The sequence below is a fragment of the Polyodon spathula genome, chromosome 2 (assembly GCF_017654505.1).
Source record: "Polyodon spathula isolate WHYD16114869_AA chromosome 2, ASM1765450v1, whole genome shotgun sequence".
NCBI lineage: Eukaryota > Metazoa > Chordata > Actinopteri > Acipenseriformes > Polyodontidae > Polyodon > Polyodon spathula.
This window is the reverse complement of record NC_054535.1, coordinates 49,536,545-49,563,581: the sequence shown is the minus strand read 5'-3', so window position 1 is coordinate 49,563,581 and position 27,037 is coordinate 49,536,545. Positions and strand designations below refer to the sequence as shown.

At 38.9% G+C, this 27,037-nt stretch overlaps 1 protein-coding gene across 1 annotated transcript; it reads left to right on the top strand.

Moving 5' to 3' along the window:
• Positions 1-8,102: 8,102 nt before the first annotated feature.
• Positions 8,103-25,414, top strand: LOC121297482 (glycerophosphocholine cholinephosphodiesterase ENPP6-like). Its single transcript, XM_041223835.1, has 8 exons — positions 8,103-8,416; positions 16,281-16,460; positions 16,652-16,763; positions 19,831-19,972; positions 20,688-20,867; positions 20,988-21,125; positions 23,219-23,342; positions 24,978-25,414. The coding sequence occupies exons 1-8, from the start codon at positions 8,173-8,175 to the stop codon at positions 25,178-25,180; spliced, it is 1,323 nt and encodes a 440-aa protein (XP_041079769.1). The 5' UTR covers positions 8,103-8,172; the 3' UTR covers positions 25,181-25,414.
• Positions 25,415-27,037: the final 1,623 nt, after the last annotated feature.

The window sequence follows — 27,037 nt, the reverse complement described above, 5'->3', positions numbered from 1 at the left end:
TATAAAATTTGTTAAAATTTTTAAAATTGTAAAAGTTTTTAATTTTAAAATGTTTTACAATTTTCAATGTTATTGAAAAAATATATCATATATGAAAAATGTTGCGAGAATCTCTTACACATTAGTCATGGGTGAAATAAATGTATTTTTGTAGGATGGTACAGAGGGGAAAAGAGAGCCATGAAGTTCGCTATCTCAAGAATTTGGCGGGAACCCACTGACCACTCAAGCAACTGCTACTTCTGCATGGTGGACCCTTCCAAACGTCGGACTGGCAAGAATGCACCTGCTATCACGTATCCGGACCTTCCTTCATCCATCGCCCCGGTGCCACACTGCCATGAGCTCCCCGTCCCCACTCCTCCGGAGAGAGAGCAGACGTCTTTAGAAGAGAGCAGCAAGTCAGAGAGCGAGGAAGACGTTGTAGATCCAGATGACAATTTCAGAGGTGGAGCTGAGGAGAGAAACCCATACTACCCCAACCAAAAAGACCTCAACGACTTGATTAGAGATCTTGGTCTCACCAAGTCCAATGCCGAGCTTTTGACATCTAGGCTCAAGCAGTGGAACTTGTTGGATGAATGTGTGCAAGTCGCAGATCAGAGGAAGCGTCACCAACCTTTTTCCAGCTTCTTCACCCGTCAAGATGGGCTCTGCTTCTGCCACAATGTGACCAGTCTGTTCGAGGCAATCGGAATTGCCTGTAACCAGAATGAGTGGCGCCTCTTCATTGACAGCTCATCCAGGAGCCTCAAAGCCGTGCTGCTCCATAATGGTAACAAGTACCCGTCTCTTCCCCTGGCTCACTCAGTGCACCTCAAAGAGGATTACAACAGCATCAAGACCTTGCTGGACGCCTTGAAGTATGATGAGTATGGCTGGGAGGTCATAGGAGACTTCAAAATGGTGGCATTCCTGATGGGTCTCCAAGGTGGTTTTACCAAGTTTCCATGCTGTCTTTGCCTTTGGGACAGCAGGGACACCAAGGCGCACTACTACAGGCGGGACTGGCCACAGCGGACCGAGTTCTCTGTGGGGAGGAACAACGTCAAGTGGGAGCCACTGGTGGACCCCCGGAAGGTGCTGATGCCACCACTGCACATCAAATTGGGCCTTATGAAACAATTTGTCAGAGCTCTAGATAAGGAGTCAGCAGCCTTCAAGTACCTTCAAGACTTCTTCCCTAAGCTGTCTCAGGCAAAGGTCAAAGCCGGTGTCTTCGTCGGACCACAGATAAAGAAGATCCTGGAGTGCAATGAATTCCAAGAAGCTCACTAGTAAGGAGAAAGCGGCTTGGAACAGCTTTGTCGCAGTGCTTCGGGGCTTCCTGGGCAATCACAAGGCCGGAAACTATGTGGAGCTGGTTGAGACTCTGGTGAAGAACTACGGCACAATGGGCTGTAGGATGTCCCTCTAAGTCCATATCCTTGATGGTCATCTTGATAAATTCAAGGATAACATGGGAGTGTACTCGGAGGAGCAAGGCGAGCGCTTCCACCAGGATATACTGGACTTTGAATGCTGCTACCAAGGACAGTATAACGAGAACATGATGGGAGACTACATTTGGGGGCTGATTCGTGAAAGTGATTTACACTATAATCGTAAATCTCGAAAAACTACTCACTTCTAATTCTTTTGTAGTCATTTTTGTATTACTTTAGTATAAATACATGTTAATTTGGATTCATATGTTGTTTTTAATAGCCATCTTCTATACTTTTGGGGCATAAGCAATTAGGAAATAACATTTACTACCCAGGAACAAAAATTGTGTTATATAGTGTGATTAATAATTTGGTTTGTCACGTATGACTCATTAGGAAACAATCCAATAAAAGTGCTCTCTCATACTTCTGTTATTTCTATTGACCTCTTTCCATGTTCCACCGTTCAATTGTTTATTTGAAACATTCCCTACCTGGAATGACTGTGGTGACTCTCTTCCTTATTCCCTGGACACTTTATGTGGTGTGGCCATGCACATGCTTTAATTATACAGTACACTAACTACTGAAGTTAAACCTAATGTATATCTTATATTTTCTTATCTCTTATTAGCACCAGCAACATTATCACTGACCCCCCACCCAGTGTGCTGAAAATCACTTTATAAAAAACAGCAGCAATTTTATAATTTATTCTCAGATTACAAGGTCAAAAACCTGTCCCTACATTACTGGAAGAAAGCAACTGTTCCCCAGGTTATATTCTTGTTATTCTATATTATTATACACTCCAGCAGCCTTTTGTGTTTTAGCAAAAACATGCACGACAAGGACCAGTTTCTATTGGTTCATTGGTCATGGCCAATGAAACAGCTAAACATAACAGAAGAAGGGGGACCTGGGGAATATAATGAGTTTCTGCAGGTGTGGCAAGGATAAAACAACAATCTAGAGATGTGTCCAGATAAGTCTTCAATTGGGATTGTAGTATTAATGTACTATTTGCCTTTGAGAATAGAGGTCACATGTGGCTTGTAATGGAAGAGGTTATATGTCTTGGCAGGCTGGTTTATTAGACCAGTGGTGCACAAAGTGTGGATTTAGCCCCCCAAAAAGTTCTGATTTAGCTTAATACATAAATGTTAACAAACACACTCTTAAGTTAGTTTAAACTTAGTTTTGAAATTGTTTGGCATTGTAGTATGCAGAGGATGCATGGAAGCAGAGACATTGGCTCTCAGAGGCAGCTCTGCAGCCTTGCATACAAGGCCAAATCAAATGTTTCAATGGGAAGGGCTCATTTAGCTTTAGATTTAGCTGGCAAAATTAATATTTACACTGAACAAAAATATAAAGTGTTGGTCCCATGTTTCATGAGCTGAAATAAAAGATCCCAAAGATTTTCCATACGCACAAAAAGCTTAGTGCACATTTTGTGCACATCCCTGTTAGTGAGCATTTCTCCTTTGCCAAATCCACCTGACAGGTGTGGCATATCAAGAAGCTGATTAAGCAGCATGATCATTACACAGGTGCACCTTGTGCTGGGGACAATAAAATGCCACTCTAAAATGTGCAGTTTTGTCACACAACACAATGCCACAGGTGTCTCAAGTTTTGAGGGAGCGTGCAATTGGTATGCTGACTTCAGGAATGTCCAACAGAGCTGTTGCCAGAGAATTGAATGTTCATTTCTCTACCATAAGTCGCCTCCAACGTCGTTTTAGAGAATTTGGCAGTACGTCCAACCGGCCTCACAACCGCAGACCACGTGTAACAACGACAGCCCAGGACCTCCACATCCAGCTTCTTCACCTGCAGGATCGTCTGAGATCAGCCACCTGGACAGCTGATGAAACTGTGGATTTGCACAACCGAAGAATTTTTGCACAAACTGTCGGAAACCGTCTCAGGGAAGCTCATCTGTGTGCTCGTCGTCCTCACAGGGTCTTGACCTGACTGCAGTTCGATGTCGTAACTGAATTCAGTGGGCAAATGCTCACCTTTGATGGCCACTGTCACGCTGTAGAAGTGTGCTCTTCACGAATGAATCCCGGTTTCAACTGTACAGGGCAGATGGCAGACAATGTGTATGGCGTTGTATGGGCGAGCGGTTTGCTGATGTCAATGTTGTGAACAGAGTGCCCCATGGTGGCGGTGGGGTTATGGTATGGGCAGGTACGGACAATGAACACAATTTCATTTTATCAATGGCAATTTGAATGCACAGAGATTAAGTGATGAGATCCTAAGGCCTACTGTCGTGTCATTCATCCGCCGCCATCACCTCATGTTTCAGCATGATAATGCACAGCCCCATGTCGCAAGGATCTGTACACAATTTCTGGAAGCTGAAAAAGTCCCAGTTCTTCCATGGCCTGCATACTCACCAGACATGTCACCCACTGAGCATGTCTGGGATGCTCTGGATCAATGTGTACGAGAGCGTGATTCAGTTCCCGGCAATATCCAACAACTTCGCACAGCCATTGAAGAGGAGTGGGACAACATTCCACAGGCCACAATCAACAGCCTGATCAATTCTATGCGAAGGAGATGTGTCGCGCTGCATGAGGCAAATGGTGGTCACACCAGATACTGACTGGTTTTCTGATCCACGCCCCTACCTTTTTTTTTTAAGGTCTCTATGACCAACAGATGCATATCTGTATTCCGAGTCATGTGTGTGAAATCCATAGATTAGGGCCTAATGAATTTATTTCAATTGACTGATTTCCTTATATGAACTGTAACTCAGTAAAATCTTTGATTTATTTTTTCAGATCTAATTGCTGAATGATTTACCTAAGAGATAAATGTTTTTTACATTTACCTGTTAGGTAAATGTTAAAAAAAAAAAAAAAAAAAAAAAAAAAAAAAAGATTTAAGTATTTTTCTATGATTTATTTATTAGAAATGTTAGCTAAATGTTGACTCAACAAGTCTAAAAAAAACAACTTAAATTCATTCATGTACTTGTTAGAAACATAGACTTAATGTGTCAGCTAAATGTTGACTTGCCAAGTTTAAGAAAAGATACTCCCCAGTGGCGCATTCAGCAAAGTGTGGCACCCTATAGCCTGGATGTCACCAGTTCAAGTCCAGGTTATTCCTTTGCCAACCGAGAACGGGAGATCCCATGGGGCGATACACAATTGGCCGAGCGTCGCCTTGGGAGAGGGAGGGCTAAGTCAGCCAGGGTGTCCTCGGCACACCACGTACCAGCTACCCCTGGGGTCTTGCCAGTAAGCTGCCTAGGGCTGCGTTGTCATCTGGCACTGTAGCTCTGAGTGGCTGCATTATAAGCCAGCAGTGTGTAAAGAAGCAGGCAGCTAATGGCACACACTTCAGAGGACAGCATGTGTTTGTTTTTGCTCCTCCCAAGCCAGCGCAGGGGTGGTAGCGTTGAGCTGAGCCTAAAAATAATTGGACACTACTAAAAAGAAAAGTTTTACAGACTGATTATAAAAGTTGAATTTACGATACACATTTTTAACATTTATAAATTATATCTGAAAGTACAATTTTCAAAACTTGTAAGAATGTGTTTGTTAACATTTATGTATTTAGCTAAATATGGACTTTTTGTGGTTAGATCTAGTAAATAATATGCAATTTACATTTAAAGTTAACTTCTAAAGTTGTAATATATGTGTCAGTGGGGGCAACAAATGCATGCCAAGTAAGGGTAGAAGCCATATAAAAAGTTTGATTTGTGCACCACTATATTAGACCATTAACATTATCTCATTGCTGCTGATTAAATTAATGTACAGTTTTGCAAATAATCTATTGGTAGGCAGTTTTACAATACAGTATGTCATTATGGTGTACCACATTTTTAGATAAACCTAATATTTACGAAGGTGATATATATATATATATATATATATATATATATATATATATATATATATATATATATGTATATATATATATTATATACTTCATTCCAGTCCATTTTAATCTGATTAATAGTTTTTTGGAACTCTGCACACAGTAACTATTCTATTTGAGTCCGTGCCAGTACCTAAAAGGAATACTGTGGTTACAGTTATAGTGCCCAGAAAATGTAAGAAAAAAAATAGGAATATAGTTAAAACAATTATGTTTGACTGTCTGGATATGTGTAGTTGAATGTAATAGATTGATGAACTCTGTACTTTTTACTCATCATGAATAGATTCATTATGCTGTGGGAGAGCTGACACTGAAGTTAAATACAAAATGGCCAGTGAGCTGGTGAGCTTTTTCACTGCTCTTTGTCACAAACTTCAACTTTGGCCTGAATAGACTTTGTCCATTCAAACTAACCAGCTAACCATTCCCAGGATTTATGACCACAAATGATGGGAACGCATCCAGTATTTAATGATTTGTTTTTCAATTGCAAACAATACACTGAAAGAAAGTAAAAAACAAGGAAGACAATTCATATCCACGTATAGGTATTGAAGTAAAAATGCATGATTAGGTCTACTTACAAGCTTCCGACATTATAATACACTGATAAAGAAATATATGTGTTGATCTTTAATCAGTTTTATGACTAATCTTTGTTTGAACTGTCATTTTTGACCCTGAACAGTTAAATGCATCTCCTGGGGTAAAGAACAACTTCCAAATGTCAGATAATCAGATCCATATTTTTTAGATAAATATAACACAGGAACAAATAAACAGGCACAAGGGCTAAAACAAAAGGTTTAAACAAAATACAAAAATGTACAAAAAAACAAACAAAAAAACTACTGTTTAGTTTTTTTATTGACAATCTGACCCATAACCGGTCTAGGTGTGAGTGTGGGTGTGGCGAGTTTTTTGAGTGTTTGAAGGAGGTGGATCTGTTTCCTAAAGAAGAAGGAAATATATATATAATAATATATAATATATATATATATATATATATATATATATTATATATACCAGTGAAGAGTCTTTTCACCAATTATCTAATTGGAGAATGGACACTTTACTACATATTTACTGCAACACACTACAGTAATTACTGCAGTAAAGTGTATGTGGTAAAAATAACACCTTACTGCTAGTATGTGCTTGCAATATTAATCTCCAATTGTGTCCTCTGATCCTGGTGCTTGTAGAGCACAAAGTATTGGTTTAAGTTAACTATGTTAACTTCTTATAAGATTTTTAAAACTTCAGTCATGTATCCACTAATTCTTATTTGTTTCAGACTAAATTGATTCAGTTCTTTCAGCCTTCCTTTGTAGCTCAGTCCTATAAACCCTGGAATTAGTCTGTTTGCTCTTCTTTGAACTCTCCAGGAACCTTTGGTACCCTGCATTTTGATTGCTCCCCCACACTGTGTGGTTGCTGACAGCAAGCAGTCTATACAACACACAAGGCCTTGGTGTGCCCACCCCACCCCCACAAATTAAATTTTATTTGCCATGTTTCTGCCCAGTTCTATATATGGTTTAATATCCCCCAATCTAAGTCATTCATGTAGATAAGAAACAAAAGCGGCCCAAGGATGGAGCCCTGTGATACCCCACTGAGTACATTGCCTCAATTAGAGGTTTCCCCCTCTTAAGTTCAAACCTGATGTGCTGAGATTCTCCTCTCAGCTGCTGTATTGTAACCTTTGGTATCAATTCCATTGTTATTTATACCACATACACTTTACTGTGGTTATTGTAAGACTTGCTATTATTGTGATAATTTTATCACTTACACATTTTGAATTAGTGTGTTTTACTAAAATAATATAAGACAGCAGTGCAACTTATACCCAGACTCGGCTAACTGGTCACTCTTTTTCTTTACCAGGTGCCAAGAAATGCAGCAGGCACTAGACAGCAGTTCACAAATGTCTGTTCATTATCAGATCGAAGTGAGAGAAAAAGGAACTGTTTCCAAGCAACTTCCAAACTGTTCCAAACCGATACTGTGTTTTTGGTGTAAAACACAGTGATAATAAATTGCCCCCCAACGTCCTTCCAACCCTGGCAACACACAACTCACAACTTTTTACAGAAAAGCTGATGCTGATTTAAAAACCCCAAACTATAAATGCTTTAAACTAAGTGCTTAAGTAATTATACAAAATATGTTATACATATTTTAACTTTACAGCACTGTGTTATTTTGATAACACTTTATTTATTTATTTATTTATTTTTTTGGGTGTGTCGAAAGTATATTCTCCAAAAAACAACAAACAAAAAAACAAAAAAAAAACTAACAAAAAAAAATAAACAAACCGGAATTCAGATTTAATGCTAAGGTACTCAAGGCTAGGTAGCGTAGTCCATTAATGTTAATCGGGGTCTGTGAAACTCGTTGCTGGTTTAACATCAGTGTAGATAGTGCTTGTACCATTCAAGGAAAAAACATTTCGCAACGAAAATATTTTCAATCCACAAATCAGGAACATTAAAAGTACACAACACGTATCGTGATTTAATATTGTTGGTCATTTAGGCTGGCATGAATTTGCAACTAGTTGCAACTTTAGCCACACGTTAAAAACTACTAGAAAATATTCAAAAGCAGAAGTCTTAAGCTGTTTTAAAGAGGAAACTGCTCTTTACTCAATTACATGTTGTGTAGGACTACTAGCTGTCCTGGTGCTACAATTTAAGACATGTTAAACTCGCTGCTGAAATAGCACCCGCCCTTACTGTGATTGCGAGTCATTCTTGATCCATGACTTTCCAAGCCCGCAGTGTAGTGAAGTAAGTAGTGGAGCAGGACCACCATGGCAAACCGGACCGCAGTTTGTGCAATTTTTTTCATTGTCAGCACATTATCTGGATCATGCCGGGCAAACCAAAAACTTTTAGTTTTTTTGATAGATGGCTTTCGTTATGATTATATAAACGATAATGAGTTGGTGTCCCTGCCTGGTTTCAAGGAAATTACGGAGAATGGCGTTAAAGCGGATTACATGATCCCTGATTTTCCAAGCCTTTCGTATCCTAATTATTATTCTCTCATGACAGGTAAGCGTTTCTCTTAATATCGACCGTAATTCAAGTTATTAAAAACCACCAAACAAACAAAAAAACAACTCGCTATATTGCACTGTATTTCCTAGGGTACTGTTGTAATTGGTGATGCAGTTGCCCTAGGTGCTGATTTAAGTTTGTTAATGGGGTGAGGTGAACCACAAAATAACAATGAAACTGCACCTCACTGTATAAACCAACATATAGGCAATTGCGTTGTATTTGTGTATGAATTATGCCTGATGAAAAAGAGCCAACAATAATCATTACTTCGGCTTCAGGAAAATGCTCCTACATTTTGTGGCAGGGGTACACAATGAATCCCTAAATAGTATTTTTTTTTTTTTTTTTTTTTTGCCAAAACTTATCTGGTATAATATAGCTGACAGGCTGTGGATTTTTCCATTTAATACAGTACAATTCTGTTCACATCTGTCCAAGAAAAATCGCATTGTGTGTGTGTTTTATTTCAAATATACTGAATGTGTTTTCAAACGCACCAGAATACATCCCTTTCAAAAGACTTGTTTAAAAATGGCCACTACAGTACTTAAGATGCCAGTTTGATGTTGATGGCTGTAACCTGCAGAAGAGATACATTAGAGGGGGTTTGGGTGGTAGACAGTAGTAGGATGTTGGAGTGACTCTTTGAAGTCAATTTGTGGTGCAAAAGACAGAAACAAACTGAACGTTCCTATGTTTATTTCCATTGGTGAATTAAGCATTCTCTATTCTTCTAGTGTGCACAGATAGCACAACCAATGTCTATGTGAATTCCAAGCATGTCTTGTCATCTCTTATGTGAAAGAAGTTGAGTCTCAATGCAGTCTCCATGTGGTTTTGTGATATGCACTAATGTCCACTAAGGAATACATTGAATACACCAGCCACTTTTCACTTGTGAGGTCAACTGCCTTCAGAATTGAAATGCAACAGCATTAATTCACTGCACCACCTGCCTGTCCGATTGGCCAACTGGTATCCTCAGACTTGAGGGAACAGCAATTGAAATACTGGGTGGCTATATAGTTACTTATTTTGCATTTGCAACATTACATAAATGTAACTTGGTTATTCTTTATTTTCTTGAATATTTTCACAGCAGAAGATAAACAAGTTTTGCATTTTTTAAACTTTACAGCCTCTATGGAGCTGCAAAGCAGAAATACAAATAACTAATTCATAGGTAGGCTTTGGTTGATATTTCCAAATGAAAGTGAGTTACTGTTTAACTATCAGAAACCCAGTCCTCTATAATGCTCAACCATATACTGTGTATGAGCTCATTTGCAGCAAAAGGTTCAGGACACACCTCCTCAATCAACTCTCAGCCTTAATATTGTATTTATTAATTAGGTACTGGAGGTTTTCCACTGGCCATTTCTCCATCGAGAACCAAACTGAATCTCTGGCCTCACAGGCCAGATTTTTGCATTACGTTGCGTCAGTCAGTACACTCAAGGAAGGTGAACAACACGGCGTGCAACAGCATTTCAGATGTATTTAGTATTTTATAAAATATGATAACAAAGAAAAACACAACCATAAACTCTAGATCCACCATTCTCGACTTGCTTTTTACTACTGCATCATCAACATGTGATTTGGCACATTCGTTGCATATGGCGCAAGTTGCATGGCTCAGGTTCTGCAGTGGAAAAACAATCAGTCTCCTAAGCCGCAAAGAGCTTGCTCGATACAATCCCGGCGCGGCTCGGTACGATGGTTTTAGACTTTGCTGGTGTTCTGGTCTTATAATCATTTACTGTACAAACAACAATTCCCCTATATGAGGTCATTTTATATTACTTGCTTGGATCCCTTGTTCGTTTGGCCCAGTACTCTATACATCTGTAAAAACAAGCATGCTCACATTTTATCCTAACTGCTTAGCAGGACAACCTGATGCAATTAATCCTTGCAGACAACAGGCTTTAGTGAGGTTGTTCCAGTTAAAAACACTGTTCAAAATAAACCCTATGAGTAGAGAATCATAATATTAGCAGAGTTTGTACTCCTTCAAATCAACATTATTCCCTTTGATCAAAAAGGGATGTTTTTGTTAAAAAGGCAATAGTATCTAATAAATGGTAATCTGCCCTGAGAGACTTCCTCATTTTACTTTTAAATGCCCCTTGTACTCCCTCTACCCCATATCTATTTAAAACAACTGTTTAAAATAGCTGTTATATGTTCAAATTGTAGATGGTTTACAGAAGGAAGTATATTTGTAAACTTTAGTTTTCAAATATTCAGCTAAAGCTAACAAGAGTTAAAATATACTTTTTCTTTTTTTCCTGCTACTTAGGGTAGATGGGTAGAAAGATATTAAAGAAAAATAATAAGAAAATAAATAATAATAATGGTTACGTCTTTCAGTGCAAATCGATAATTACAATACCTCCTTTTGTTTGAATAAAACCCATTGCACATATCACAAAGCATGCTGATACATTTTAAGGCAACAGAGGAAAACAGCAATCCACATATTAAGATGAAACAGGAATCCCAACTCAGTACAATATTGCCAAGGACAACTGCCAAAGTAGCTGAGTGAAGCCCCACATTGAGGATTGAAAACACTGTGGTGGAACAGAGGAAATGCAGCCTTAAAAATGATGAATCAAAACCTTCTTTAGCAGTATGAGAAAGGTGTGGGCAAGGAGACTGTGATGAGTTAAGCCCAGTCTCAGCTGCTCAGGGCAAGCCTGGCGATACATTTTTAGAGCATTTGTTTCTTTAAAAGCTTCTCAAGTGAAACCTATATAGTGAGAGTGCATGATAGATGAGATTATTGGAATTATTCCATTAGGTAGACAAGCATCCTGTGTGCAGCATTCAATTTAAAACTATGTGAAGTACAGTATAACAGGGCAACAACATTCATGCCTCTTATTACACCAAAAAAATAAACAAGTATATGCCCATTGGTATAAAGACCAAAAACTTTAACACATAATTTGTTTGTTTAATTGATAAAAAACAAACAAACAAAAAATGTCCTTTGTACTGTTTATACGGGATGTGTTGTAAAAAGCAACACTGTACAATTGCAGGTTGTTTCCCACAACAAACTACAGTGGGGTTCACGCGAACAACCAGTACAATGTTACGCCAGTGCCTAGCTGGACCAGGGCGCAGATTACTGTAAAGAATTAGGAAAAGTGATAAACTGGAGTGACAGAATTTGTAAGTGCTTAAAAGGTATTTTTCAAAACTCTACACAAACCCACGTAGAAACTCCCCTTCTTCGTATCTTTGCAACTCAAAGCAGTCCCCTGTCAATGCAAGTAAACAGATTAATACAATATAGTATAGTAGTTTACTAATTTTTTTCAACTGTGTTTTTTTTGTAATTGTGGAATATACTATAGTCATTGTGTTAATGGTCAGGAGCCTGGCACAGCTGTCATGAACCAGACATGCAAATATGCCCTGGTCCAACTAGTTACTGACACAACATTGGACTGGTTGTTTAAATCAAGGAGTGATCCCCATTGTAGTCTGTAATGGGCATCACATATGACAAGTTCACTGTACAGTATTTTACGACCTACTTCAACACTACCACTATTGTCAGTTATAGTGCATTTTTCTGTGTGTGCTGTTGATGGTAGCAAAAAAGCCACTTGAAAATTCTGTAAGATGTAACAATGAATAAATGCACTTGAAATAACAGTGTCTATAGTGTTGGCAAGGTAGGGTGAAATGCATTGACGAAGATAGACCTCAAGACTCTTCTTAAAACCGTAGATGTCTTTTCTATTAGGAAACAGTTATAAAGACACCACACATATCTCAGTTGTATCACTTATCACTTTACAGATACGAATAAGCTAATGGAAAATAAAAACACCAAGGCCACCCAAATTCAGAGAAATAAAAGCATGTCTTGAGTGTGTGTCAGTCACCTTTGTGTCTGTTTGCTTTAATGAATGAGCATCACACAGATTTTCATGTAGTATAAAATCCAGTTTTGTCACACCTTCATTATGTCAATGTGTACTGTTCAATAAGATGGAATCAATGTTGGGCACATTACTGAGAAACAGTTACTTATTACTCGTTACTCGTTTCTTCAGAAAGCAACTGAAGTTACATAATGGCTTTTTATAAGAGAAAAGTGAGCGTTAGTTGGGAAAAATTGACATAATGTGTTTGATAAATTACTTAATGTAATAGATACAAAATGTATTTTGCATCAATTATACTGTAGGGTTTTTTCGCATGCATGCAATTTGAGTTCTTCAAAGCGTACATTCAGTCAAACTGTTTTAAACATTTATATAGTCCTTGTTGTATCGTGTCAAAAGGAGGTTAGGTTACTGAAGAGGAAGCTGTTTATGTACCTGTCAGGATCTCTATGCCTTTATTAAGCTCTGTACTCAAGCCAGCTAACCCTGAGTGTGCGCATGCACGCAATGAAAGCTGTTGTGTTCAAGGGACTGCCGCAAGCCGAGCTGTTAGTGTTTCTGGTTTGTCATGCGGACTGTAAATACAATAAAGAGCAGTTCGCGGTTACAACTGAACTGAAATGTACTTTGGCTTTAAAAAAAGAAAAGACCACCAATGTAGGTGTACAACAGTGAAAAGGTAACAAGACGAGCTTGCTTATTGTTTGTGGAAAGCAGTAACATTATTACTGTCATTAAAAACCAAGCACGTTACATTACCTCGTTATTGACAAAAGTAATATTACTACAGTAATGTGTTACTTAAGTATCAAGTTTCGCCAGCTCTGGAAATGATAATATTTGAGATGGGAGGGGGGTTAGTTCCTTTGAAATATGGTGAAATGCTGAAATGTATTGCTGGAATTTTCGAAGAATGTCAATGGTGCAGTATTTTGATATAAAAGGGTAAATTATAAATAAAAAAACAAATGAACTGAAACTAGAAACAAAACTAACTCACATTGGACGAGTGGAAGCAGCTATCTTGTTTGTTTATGAGCGTGTTATGTCTATGGTGAAGGGACTATACGAAGTTCTCAGATCCACCTCCATTTTTTTTTCTTCTGGCTTCTCTCGGCCTCTCTCGGCGATTGAAAAGTTTTCTCTGCTTTTTCCGGAGAAAAATCGACTAGGGACCTGTGATTGACACCGTTTTGATGATGTCTGACATTGGACCAGAAGGAAAACAATTTAATGTTGGACCTGGTCAGACACAGGACTGCAAAGGGTTAAGTCTTAACCCTGCCTAAAGCATGTGAGAATGCAGCTGCTCCTTAATTTGATAATTAGTGATAACTGGGAGCAGCCGCATCACATAAAAAGGGGAGCTCAGTGCTCAATTGGGGAGAGGAGTTGGTGAGTGTTGGTTTTATTGCTCCTGTGTTTGTATGGTTTTTATTTGGTCAGTGAAGGCTAATGCCCAGCCTTGCAGAGTGTTTTTGCGTTACATTTGTACCTATTTTTTTGGCCCTTGTGCCTTTTCATTTTGTGTTTGGTGTTTTGTTTATTTAATAAATTAGAGTGTAGCAGCTCTTTTTGCACTGTGACTACCCAACGCCCCGCTGCCTGGTCCAAGCCTGGTGGGAACTGTTTGCCCAGAAGAGAGTGAAAGGGAGCAGCAGCTGTGCTCGGAGAAGGCGCAGAAGAGGTGAGCCAAAGTGCCCAATGCCCAGAAGGGGGGAGCCAGAGCGTCCAGCACCCAGAGGAAAGAGCCTGAGTGTCCACAGCCCAAGAGGGGTAAGCCAGCACCTCCAGAGCCCAGAGAAGGAGAACCGCACCAGTCTCCAGAGATAGAGGCAGACTACCTGTCGCTCCCGCCTCCACCACTAGAGGGAGGCTGCCTGCTGCTTCCCCCTCCACTGCTAGAGGAAGACTACCTGCCGCTCCCGCCTTCACCACTAGAGGGAGACTACCTGCCACTCCCACCTCCAGTGCTAAAGGGAGACTACCCACTGCTCCCGCCTCCACCACTAGAGGGAGACTGTCTGCTATTCATGGCTCCGCCACTAGAGGGAGAAGTCCTGCTGTCTCCAGCACGAGAGGGAGAAGCCCCGCTGTCTCCTGCACTGCATCTATTATTGAGGGGAGCATGGTGAAGGCAAGGAGCACGTCCACATCGGGAGTTCCTGGTCCATCCGTCACCTCCCGAGGGTCCCCACCAGCCATCACCTGGGGAGACCGCGTCGCCATCGCCTGAGGAGACTGGGTTGCCTTTGTCCGAGAATGCCAGTTCACCACCCAGGGATGCCTGTTCGATGCCGCCTGGGATTCTTTCAGTGGTGCTGTTGCTGCCTTCGCTGCCAGTAGGTCAGTTCTCATCATCTGGGGGTCTTTTGCTGCTGACCCGGGGATTTCTTGCTGCAGCCACCCATAGCCCCTTTGTTCATTCTGTTCCTGCAGCAGGACTTGGACCAGGATTTTAAGAACTTTAAGGGGGGAGGTGACCGTTGGGGCCAGATGTGCTGTGCACAAGGAGTGGGATATGTGGCAGAGTGAAAGTCCCACCTATGTATATTGTGGGGTTTTTGTGGTGGTTGTCAGGGATGGAGTTAATTCTTGTCCCTGCCAAAAGCATCACATAAAAAGGAGCGCTCAGGGCTCCACTGGGGATAGGAGTTGGTGAGTGTTGATTTTGTTGTTGCTGTGTTTGTATGGTTTTTATGTGGTCAGTGAAGGTTAATGCTCAGCCTGAAGATGTTTCATTTATACCTTTTGTTTTGGCCCTTGGGCCTTTTCATTTTGTGTTTGGTGTTTTGCCTATTTAATAAATTCGAATGTAGCAGCTCTTGGGGGGGGGGGGGGGGGGGGTGCTAAACATGCATCACCCTTAGCCTAAAAGTGAGATCTGTGTGTGCTGCATTTGGTCTCATTTTAAGACATTTTTTGATGAATTGTCTTTTCTTTGGTCTGGACTTTTTGGTTAATTTCTATATCATGAACCAAAGTTAGAAAACCATAGCATTACATTCAGTAACAAGTACATATATCTCACTAAAGTACCCATCCACACACACTTGAACAGTAAGGTTAAGGTATCCATGGAGCCGGCCTGGTAAAATGTTAGGGATTGAGTCACCAGTGGAAACTGCTCTATTAGGTTTAAATGCAGTAAGATTGAAAGATATGTTCTTAAGTCAGTCTTTATGTAATATGTATGGTATCTTTTTTGGTTCATTTGTATTATTTTATTAGGAGCAGTCAACCAATGACAAAGTCTGTCAGTTTACAGTCTTAACTGAAACCAATATCTACAATTTCCATTTTGATATATTAGTGAGTTCAAAGTTTTCCAAGTCTGCAAAACAATAAAAAAAGTAATAAAACAAACAAGCGTTATGATAACGTAGTGATAGGAATGCGCAATCTGGAACCATGGCCGTAACTAGCTATGAGGACAGAGAGGTCTTGTCCTTGGGTTATTTTATTATCAAGTGCAAAAGACTCCTTAATTTTCTCGATTGGTTTGCCGTGTAACATAGATTTGGAGGTTGAATAGTAAATACCAAGCAGTCCTATAAGTACTGCCAGCTGTAGCTTGAAACCTAAGCTTGACCTCGGTAGAATGCCAGCTCTGGTTACGATGACACTGCCTGGAGCTAGAATATATCAGCTAAAAGAGGACAGGCACATCGGTATTCTAAACTGTGAAGATAATGTTATTGATATTTAAGATGTTCCAGGACTACAGTATAGTTTGACATCATATCTTTAAAGTTTTTATACTTGTAACATGGGTCTTTCTAACAGTCAGGGTTTGCGTCAAATATTTGTGAATGCAGGTTCGAAAAAATAATCCAATGTATTGTGTAAATGTATTATACTGTACTGCAGGTGCTTTGTGCTGAGGTCATTCAAGATGATGTAAAAAAAAAAAAAGACTTAAGCAGTGTTTTCTGTTGTTTTAGGTCGAAACTGTGAAGTCCACGAGATGATAGGAAACTATATGTGGGATGAGACAACAAACAAGTCCTTTGATATCGGAACCAGTAGTGACAGTCTCTTGCCGATGTGGTGGGATGGATCGGAGCCGTTATGGGTCACTATGCAGAAAATGAGAAAAAAGGTCAACATGTATTACTGGCCTGGTTAGTACTATGTCTTAACATTTCTCTAGTTATTAGCATTGAAGTTCTTTGGGTTATCATAGTATAACCCTAGCTCAATTTTCAATTCCCTTACTAAATCTAAACCAAAGAAACAAGCCTTATATTCACTGGTTAATTCAGATTCACTTTGTAAAACATAATATCTGACTTTCCATAATGTTTATTTCCAGGCTGTGAAGTGGAAATTCTAGGAGTTAAACCACATTATTGTCGAAGTTATTACAACACTCCATCAGATGCAGACTTCAAAGCTGCTGTTGATGACGCTGTGGAATCTTTGCGGTAACAAACATTCTGTCCCACAGTTCAGATGGTTTTATTGATAATTAGAAAGTAACAGTTGCGTATTTTATTCCAAATAAATTAATTTCCATTTATTATTTGAAGATCTTACAAATCATTGGTTGATTCATCTCATTTTAATCTTAATACTTCTCTGTGACGTTTAAAGTAATACATTTGGTGTTCAGAAAGGAGACATCCACGAAAGATTTAAAAATGAACAATTGTTTATTGCATTTGACAAATGCCCGTGCCCATAATGAAGCATAATATAATTTGGCCTACCAGTATAATTTGGTCTAGCCTACCTTGCAGTACAGAATTAAAATCGACCAGCCTACAGGTAGAATAAATGGCATTTGCAGAATAAGAAAAAAAGAAAATCCTCAGGGTTTGATCACTGGAACTCGATAGCTGGCCCTTATGCTGGCCGAACTACCTAATAATAAAAAAAAGCAAATAAAAAGGAGAACAATACCTTGCCAGCGGGCAGGACAAGTGGCACACAGGGCCACCCTCCCCCAAAAGACAGACCCACTTAGAATGAATGACGTTTGATTTGATCCGGGGCCTGTCCACTGGAGCTCAATAGCTGCCCCTTATGCTGGCCGAACTACCTCATAAAATAAATGAAAATATATCTCGCCACCGGGCAAGACAAGCGGGACGAGACCACTTTCCCCCAAAGGACAGGCCCACCTCCTTCACCTTCAGAAGAGATGCTCGTAAATGGTGGCAGAAGCAGTTCCTGGAGACATGTGTTCCTTCTGGGGTGAAGAAAGGGGTTCAGATGAGCTGGCGGCCGGGTGCATTGACAGGTAGCTGGAAAGAATGAGAATGCATGGTCGACAGCAACTCTTAATTAATTCGCTGCCGACCACGCATTCTGATGAGATGTCTGACAGAGATGAGCTGCTACCATTGCCTCTGCCAGACCACATCCAAACAATAATAAAGAAAATCACTTGTTTTAATAAAAACCCAGCGCAGAATGTGGCCGTCTCCAAATTAATTAATTGGTTAATAATTCGGAGAGGGACACATGTATATAAACATGTCTGTTTGTGTGTTTGTGTTGTTGGCGTTCAAGACATTGGAACATGAACGAGAGTGGAGGAGAGAACAAAGGAGAAAGTAAAAAGAAAACGTGTTTCTAGGAACAGTGAAGGCAACTGCCCAGCCTGACCTAGGTTTTGTTTTTGTTTTATGTGTTCTAGATCTTTTTTTGTTTAAACTTTTATTTTGCTCTGTTAGCGTTGTTTTGTTTAACCTCTTTATTTTTGTTGAATAAAAACACTCACCAGTGCCTTTTCACCCGCAAGTACCTATCTGGTTCTGGGTCTGGTCTGGGTACGTCATGACTCAGCTGTCTTTCCCCAAGGAGGAAGAACTCAAGAGTAAATTAAAGTTATATTCTAATCCTGATAAGTAGTGACGTATGATAGGGAGGGACAAGTTTCGTTTGGTGTAGCAGAACAGAAAGTGGTAAATTTGATAATGGAATGTTCGCAGGGCAAGGTAAAATGAATGGGAGAGAGAACAGAATCCAAGGAACAATTGCCAGGCTGAGTTGTAAGTTGCTTGGGTACTTGAGAAACAGAGTTAGCCATTGGATTGAGGGCTGATTCAGAAACAGATGCTGGTTTAATAAAGGATGGGATCCTTGAAGATTGAGCAAGGTACTGGTAGAGAGTCTCCTTCCGAGAATAGTGCATGGAATTTATGAAAATTAAAACGAGATAGAGAGTCATCTATTAGATTATTTGAGCCTGGAATGTGAATGGCTGTAATTTTGAAATTATCCAGCACAGAAACCCAGGTGAGTTTCCACATGAATTTCATAATGGTAGGGGAAAGTGCCTTTGTTAGTGATACTGTAGATAAGTTGTCACAATTAAATGCTATAACTTTTTTTGACCATAGGTGACCCCAAATTACAGCAGCAATCACTATAGGGTATAGTTCAAATAAAGCTAAAGATTGTTCCTTTACAGGTAGATGTAGGCTCTCTGAGGGCCAGTTTCCGTAGAGCCATTTAGTTCCTAAAATGCCACCGAAACCTTGAGAGGGGGCAGCATCAGTATACAGGTTGGGAGAGGCAGGGGATGAGATGATGTCATCATAGAAGAATGAGATACCATTCCAGCTTGGCGGGACCATGGAGTGATATCTGCTCGGCATCCAGCATTGAGATTGATGTGGTGATGCAATTCAATACAGAAGAGTTTCAAGTGAGAAATAAATGATCTTGAGGAATAATCCTTATGGCGAAATTGAAGTAGAGAAAGAAGTTTGCATTTAGTGCAAGACTTTCGAGAGCTGAATTATTTTTTAAAGGAGTTTGGAAGAGTCGAATCCATAATGCCAGGTAAGAAACACCAAACAAAGAAACGACAAGGAGGCGTAGACGAAGAGGGCTATTTAAAGGGACAGTTTGATTACGTATATAGTTAGTGGGTGGATTCTCCTTTCAGAAACACAAAAAAAATTTCCAATGAAAATATACTGACCAGCAAAAGCAATACAACAAGTACATTTTGTCGTGTTCTTCTGCTATACCATTTGAGTTTTTCATTCAGTATCACAATTACATTATGATGCAGTGCAATGCATTATAATTCTTGATGGTATTTGAAGGGAAAAGTGACTTTTACACAAATGTTTAAAAATGCCTCATTTAAATAACTCTTTTTAATAAGTTTTGCCTATGCGGTACCTCCTTTTTCTTTATGTTCAGATTAGCAGCTGCCTGCGCCAAATGCTTTACATAGTGTACAGGTACTGCAATGCACAGGCAGACTATGTATTCAGTGAGCCTCAGCTGAAAGAAACAATCCTGGTGACAGTTAGGTTCAGGTAACCATGAAGACATGTTTTACTGTATTCCCAGCTGTGGCTACAAAACTAATTCTGTTTTTAACCCCTTCATTTCTGTTACATGTTAAGCAGCATTTCAAGACAGTATAAATACACTGTATCTGGTTTAAAGTTGCCTGGGAACATAGATAGCCATTGATGCCAATGTCATTCTAGTTTCAATAGTATTTCCGTGACACTTTTGCATTAGCAATGGCAGTGCAGACATGGCGGCTGTTTACTACGAGAGAAACGATTTGGAGGGTCATCACCATGGTCCATGGTCAGCGCAGAGGAAGGAGGCCACAAAAAACCTGGATGAGGTGTTGAAGGACATGAATCAGAAAATCAAGGTCAGACATTCCAGCACTGACAGCACACACTGATAAATCATTGATAAAGAACTGAAGTAAAACAGTGGGTCTTACAACAGACTTGTGACATTCTCCTACCCATTCTGATACTTCTTGACAAACTTAAATAACATGAATGAATCTTCAGCAATGACTGCTGGCTTTACAAACTGCCCTCAGGCTGAGCTAGTAATACTGTGGGAATCTAACTTAAGAACCTCTTTTTTAAAAGACTGAGTATTTCTCCAGTCTGTCGGTACAACCCTTGTGTCAAGAGACTGTTGCATGAACTTAGTTAGCGGTTTGTAAATGCTTTGTCACAAAACTGTCCATTTTTATTGTAAGCTGTTTCTCACTGTACTTTCTGCTGATAATTTTGTCTTGCAGTTTACAATTTGAGTGAAAAATCACACGGTGCATCTGTGACGTGTCATGGTTGCTAAGGAATGCAACGTGGCAAGATAAACAAAAGATATTTGCGATACTATTTTTTATTTGTGTTATTTTTCACTAAACCTTTCTTTAAAGAAAAAAAACAAACAAAAAAACGCTGTTCTAAATTAATCAATGCCATGCCAGTAGTTTAGCAGTAGATGAATGAACACTAGCAGAGAAGTGACTACAGTCTGAAGAAAACCTAGGCTCAGACAAGGCTTTGTTTTACTTCATGAATACTGTACTCTGGTAATCATCTTGACTTCTTAATTTATGGCAGGCGAAGAATCTACAGAATGACCTCAACGTTATCCTGTTTTCAGACCATGGCATGACAGAGCTTCAGTGGATGGAGAAAGTGATTGAACTTCAGACCTATATAAACCTGACAGATCTTGTGAAAATGGTGGACAGTGGCCCAGTAGTCAATCTGTGGCCAAAAGAAGGCAAATTAGATGAAGTGAGTTGATCCATGTTGGGTTGCAGCTGATCTCTTGAATATATCTCCTTTTGATATGCTGTTTGCATGTATTTAAATCACAGAAAAACAGGACTTAAGCTCTTTTTTTTTTTTTTTTAGGTTTACAATAAGCTAAAAGTGGTAAAAAGCATGACTGTGTATAAGAAGGAAGAAATCCCAGATCGCTTCCGTTACAAGAAGGGAAAGTTTGTGTCCCCTTTGACACTTGTAGCGGAACCGGGATGGTTCATTACTATGGTAAGTTTTAGACCATAAACCTCTGTGCAAAAAAACAAATGTATTTATTTAACCAGGATGAAACCCCTGAGATATACATCTCATTTACAAGGGGGTCCTGGCAGGAGAAGGCGGCAAGAAATAACATTGTAAAATCAATGCCAAAAGTTGACAAATCATTCAGACAGGACAAAAACACTTAAAACAACCGTTAAAACAGTAATACAAAATAAAAGCATGCAAAATAGAACAATTTTAATTTACATTGTCCTAGTCATAGTTAGTATTTAGATGATTTGTAACTCTGGCCAGATTTAAAATAAATATTTAGCAATGATTTAAAACACATTGTGAAGAAGTTGTTTTTCTGTTTAAAGACAATGAGTTCCAAAGAGGAGATGCTTGATATACAAAGACACGTTAACCCTCAATTTAGGGATTTTAAAAGTAGGCATCATTTGATCTTAGTGCACAGGTAAAGTTACATGTCTCCAACAAAGATGTAAAAGAGGGCTTATAGTGTAATATACTGATCAGTGACACATCAGACAATTGTACAATTTATTAAGCTCAAATAACAACTAATAAGTCAAACTTAAACCAATTTAAAAGAAAGAAAAAAAAAGATGTTGGTATTACCTACAGCATACTCACTCAAATTCTGCAAACAACAAACCATCTGCCTCATAGAATCAATCACTCTCTGGAACTTGGTATACTCCAGACATACTGTAGAGTAGACTGTCTGTTCTCTCTGTTAATGTGTGAGTTTTTTTCAGATCAAGCAAAGAATATATACCCATTTTGCGAATTTCTCAATTCTGTCAGAACTGAGTATTGATTGATAATTTGCTTAAGTATTTGTAATCAAGACACTGAATGAACATCTTGCAGAACTGCACACATGCACATGTTATGGTAAATGTGAATTCATATTTGTAATGCTTATTTTTTTCAAGCTATTAATGAACAAAACGTACTGATCGCATTTTGCACTTTCTCAGCAGTTAAAATCTGCACTAATTAAAATGCAGCGATAGGTTATAGTAATGAGGAGAGCCAGTGCAGGAGGCATGTGGGATTTTTAGTTCAGTCAAACTCCCTGAAGTAAGTCATCAGTAACCAATCACTACTTTTCCAATGCCTCACATGATTTCAGTGTCCCTGTAATGTGACCTCTTCAGATGGAATGCAGGGACTGTGCAGGAGTGCAGCTATCTTAAAGGAGTGTTCAGTAAATGTTGTTCATTAATAGTTTTGGCACAATACCATTAAAAAATAAAATGCACATTTAGCATAATCTTTTATAAAGGAACATGTGAGACCTACATATTTACTGCCATTACTTTATTAGTTCCATATAATTTTTTCTAAGGGCTGACGCTTACCCTAATAAAGATTCTGGCACTTATTTATTTACCTACGGGTGTAATTTTTATTTACCCATCAATCAAACAGCCTAAAAACCTTGAACCTATAAACCTTGTGGAGCATGTCAACAAGACAGTGGTTACTATCGTACAGTATGTTTTATATAATGGGCCTCATCTTGAAACTTTTTAAATGCTTTAAAAGTCTAAAGAGATCCAGTACAAAATATAATATATCCTATAGATAATTGACAGAGGGTACAGTTAAGCAACCTAAGCTTATTCAAAGATAAACCTTCGGCAGGTGAACATTTGGCTAAAAGTTCAAGTAGGATATACCCAGTGAAGAAACTGAAGTACCCGTAGGGAAAACTAACACATGTCAAATTTTTGCGTTCATTTCTGTATCCGTCCTCCCTATCTCTGCCCTTGCAGCTGCCCTCCTTGGTTTTCCAGGTTAACATATAAGAGGTGTTATTGCGTGTTACCAGTCTGAAAATCCAGGTGGTAGATAGCACAATGCTGTACCATCCTAAAGTAAACTTGACCTTTCACAAGGCTTAACAGACACATACAGTGGCATTCCATCTCTTCAGGCCTATTCTCAAAGACGAATGTCAACTCACAATAATGGACAGATGCCAAGGCAAGCATGTGCAACCCTCTTGGCGCCTCTAAGGATGGAACTGCAAGACTGAATATCTTGACTGTAATCAGGCCTCATACAATTGTGTTTGTTTTCAGAGTAAAGCAGATCTACCTTACTGGAAGAATGCCACTGGGATAAAGGAGGGCTGGCAAAATGGCTGGCATGGCTATGACAATGAATTCATTGATATGCGATCATTCTTCATGGCATATGGGCCAGGTAAAGCAACGTATACCACTTGTGTTACCTGATACCTTACTAGCTACAAAGGGTATCAAATAAAACAGAATGTGAACCACAGCAACACTGCTTAGCTCACTAAAATAATTGTTTTAACATTATATGTTTCCAGTTTACCCTTAAAAGAACAATAGCAATGGATGTAAACTTTAATTTCTATGACTGAGATGCCACTTGTTCCTTCTTCTTTTGAGAGGGGGGGGGGGGTGCAAGGTAATGCATGTCATCGACCATTTAGAGATTCAAGGTGGTGGCAGTTTTAGTATTATAGCATACTCCAAGGTTTTCATTAAATGGTAATGTAAATTAAAGGTTATGCTGTTTGAATTTTGAATGGATGGAGTCAAATCTCATCAACACAGGCTGGACAGGCACTTCTCCTTTTAAGAAATGCAGAGAGCACTGGCCCAAAAACATAACAAAGGCACAGATGTTTCAGGCATAACTTTCCAGTGTTAGTCCCTGCTCTAGAAACAAGTGTATTATTATTATTATTATTATTAATATTTTTTTTTTTTATAGATGAGACTGTCACTTATAAGTTGGATTAGTCAGCTAATATTACAATGTTTGGTTTGTCATTCTCTAAAAACACCAGTGGCATTTTGGGGCAGGTTATTTGTTTACCATAAGCATATATTTATATCTGCAGGCAGGTGCTTTTAATTGAGTTTTATTGACCTGTATTTTATTGAAGATGCTTTCCAGTTATTAGCAGCACACTCTCCAGTATTTATTATTTTGCTTTACAATATTGGAACTAGAGTGGAGAGATGTCAGTTCAGTCATTTTCTACTTCAACTGTACCTGTGTGATGGGGAAGTGGATTAAGGGGTGATTATTAAATCCTCGCAAAACTTCTCTAGGATTAACAAAAATATGATAACTGTGCGCTATTATTTGATTCTAAAACTGTCTAAAACACAAAACACCAGCTTTCTTCATCACATTCATTTATTCTGCCACCACACTGTAAAGTAACATCCTTCCTGTGCAGCATGTTTTAAAACCCCACCTTATGCACACCTATGTCCTAATTCTTGCTACATCGGAAAAAACCCTGTAGTGTGGTGGCAGGATAAATGAGCTGCCCCAGAGTTAAATGAAATACAGTCCGGAAAAGTAAACCATCTATTGGAAAATGTTGTTAGGCTAAAGAGAAACAGTCATTTTTTTAAAGCTGTGTTTTTTTTACCCCCTTCATCTTATATATAAACCAAATATGAAATAATCCTTGTAGAGAATACATCAGACACACTCACATGCACATTGGAGGACACTTTAAAAGCTGTTGAGTAAATTGTAGTGGGTCACAGTGACATTGTTAGCAGCTAACAGAGACCCATATAGATTTCTTTAACTGACCAGGATTTACCTGCCCTCTGAGGCTATACAGTGCATATTGTATTAACTAAGGCATAATTGTACCACTTTTTAATTGGCATTTCAGAGAAAAATGTATAGTTGAAAATTTGAAGCTGCAGAAGGTAAATGCACATAAAATACTAAAAGAAAACATGAAATATAATCAGAATTATCTGGCCAAGGCTTAAAGGTACGAGTCGTATCGTATTTATGTCGATGACCTTTAATTTTTTTTTTCTTTTTCTGCAGATTTCAAAAAGGCCTACAGAGCTGCTCCAATCAGAGCAGTTGATGTTTACAATGTCATGTGTAATGTCACAGGGATAAAGCCGCTGCCAAACAATGGCTCCTGGTCCAGAGTGGAATGCATGCTGAGCAGTAATGCCAACTTGGCACGGCCCTTTGCACTAAGCAGCTGTATGCTGGCTCTCATCCTGAAGCTGCTAGCATAGCACCCATACCAGCATCGCGCCCTTACCTTACTCTTAATAATGGAAGCAAAGTTTTAGTCTATGTACTTTTTTTTATAACTTAATTTTGTATGATTATTCATTTTACAAACACCTTAATAACTCCCTCTGTCTTTCTAAATAATATTTGCAAATTGCAGTTTAGTTTCTGGTATATAAAAAAAAAAGTGACAAAATATAAACGTGGTGGCAAATAAGTATTTAGTTTTTAAATTAATGCAGTTTTTTTAATTAAAAAAAAAAATATATATTTAACAAAATTTCTGTTGTCTTCTGTGCTTCCTTTTTGAGTGATTTGACAGTGAGGTTGGGGTGGCGGGGGTATCCAATTTCAAGAAAATGCATTGAAGGTCTGTTATCCTTGGCCGGTGATGGAGGTGAAGTAGCCAGATCTGAAGAGAGAGAAAACCAAAACTTCAGCCAGGCCCGAGGGTCATGCGTAGTGCGTGAAGGATTCACTTTCACAAGGAACATTTCTGTTTATTCTGTTTAGCCATATTTCTGTTTATTGAGACACACCATGAGCCAGATTGCAGCAGGGAAGAAACATTTGCTTTAATCAGCATCTGGGCCGACGGTTCGATCCAGAGAAGCTGAACGTCGCATTGTGTACTTGCTTCTGTCACCAAGGTCAACCTGCATGAAACTGGGTCATGAACCGGTCTGAGCATGTTAGTGTGAAAGGGGCTGAACAGGGACTTCAGTTTAAGTGATGTGTTTCCACTGTGAGAAGCTCATTTTAACAGAATCGTGTTTATTGCAATTTTGATCAATGATTTGTTGGAATTGATTACGTGGGAATAGAGCTTGCAATTGGAACTGATTTTGATTTTAAAGTTTGGAAATGGAATGGAATTGAGAAACAGGGATTGACCCCAACTCTGGTTTCCATAACCCATCGACTTTCCTCCAGATCAAGACAATATAGCATCACTACAATAGTGATATCCTTCAATGAATCTACGGTCGGGGTGGCTCTGTAGCACATCCCTCTCTGCTCTTGCAGTTCCAGACAGCTGTTGTAGGGGAAACTTCCATGCAGCAGCAAATGGGAACAGGCAAATAAACAACGTAGCATCAGAGTATACATAGATTATGCCCATGATCAAGGTAGTTTCCGTGATCAGATTAGGGTCAAAGTATTCATTACCACTAAATCACTGGAATGTAGTGGACTAGCAAAGCTAGCTCTTGCAGGTACTATGCTCAATCAATTTGGTTGCTGGTTTGAATCCCACTCAAAAATTTGAAAACAAAAAATGTATGCACAGCTGTTTTTCATTTGTTTTCATATACAGCATAGCCGTTTAGTTTGTAATTATACATTTAACTTTTTGTCTTTTTGGTTATTGTACAGTTGTAGAGTTAAGGATAGAAAATCATAATGCACAGTCAGGGTGTTCAGTAGTGCACATATTATTATTATTATTATTATATTATTATTATTTATTATTATTATTAGTAGTAGTATTATTAGTAGTAGTAGTAGTAGTAGTATAAGCAGTTGTAGTAAACATCTGTATCTGTTTACATCAGTATAAACTATAAACTAGAGGAGTTTGCAGCCTTATGGCTTACAGTTGCCCCCTGTAAGATACTGTAAAAACACCGCGTGCCCCCTGTATTGTTGAATCAATAGGGCTTGCTCGCTAGTCTTAAAAAAATAATTACAGCCGCAATCTGGACAGTTCAGTGTCTTTAAAAAAAATACATTATCTGATCTGTTAGCTGAGGTGATCTACTTTTTCACAAGCCTCTGATTTTTTATTTATAATCATGGCAAGGTTGTAATATTCTTGGGGGTTTTTGTGTGCTCAAACTAACCATTTTGAATCCTCA

What these genes read in the sequence shown, in the direction of transcription:
- LOC121297482 (XM_041223835.1), top strand. Translation starts at nt 8,173, where the DNA reads ATGGCAAACCGGACCGCAGTTTGTGCAATTTTTTTCATTGTCAGCACA. An exon ending in TTATTATTCTCTCATGACAG is followed by an intron (nt 8,417 to 16,280) that starts GTAAGCGTTTCT and finishes CTGTTGTTTTAG; the next exon opens with GTCGAAACTGTGAAGTCCAC. An exon ending in GACGCTGTGGAATCTTTGCG is followed by an intron (nt 16,764 to 19,830) that starts GTAACAAACATT and finishes CTTTTGCATTAG; the next exon opens with CAATGGCAGTGCAGACATGG.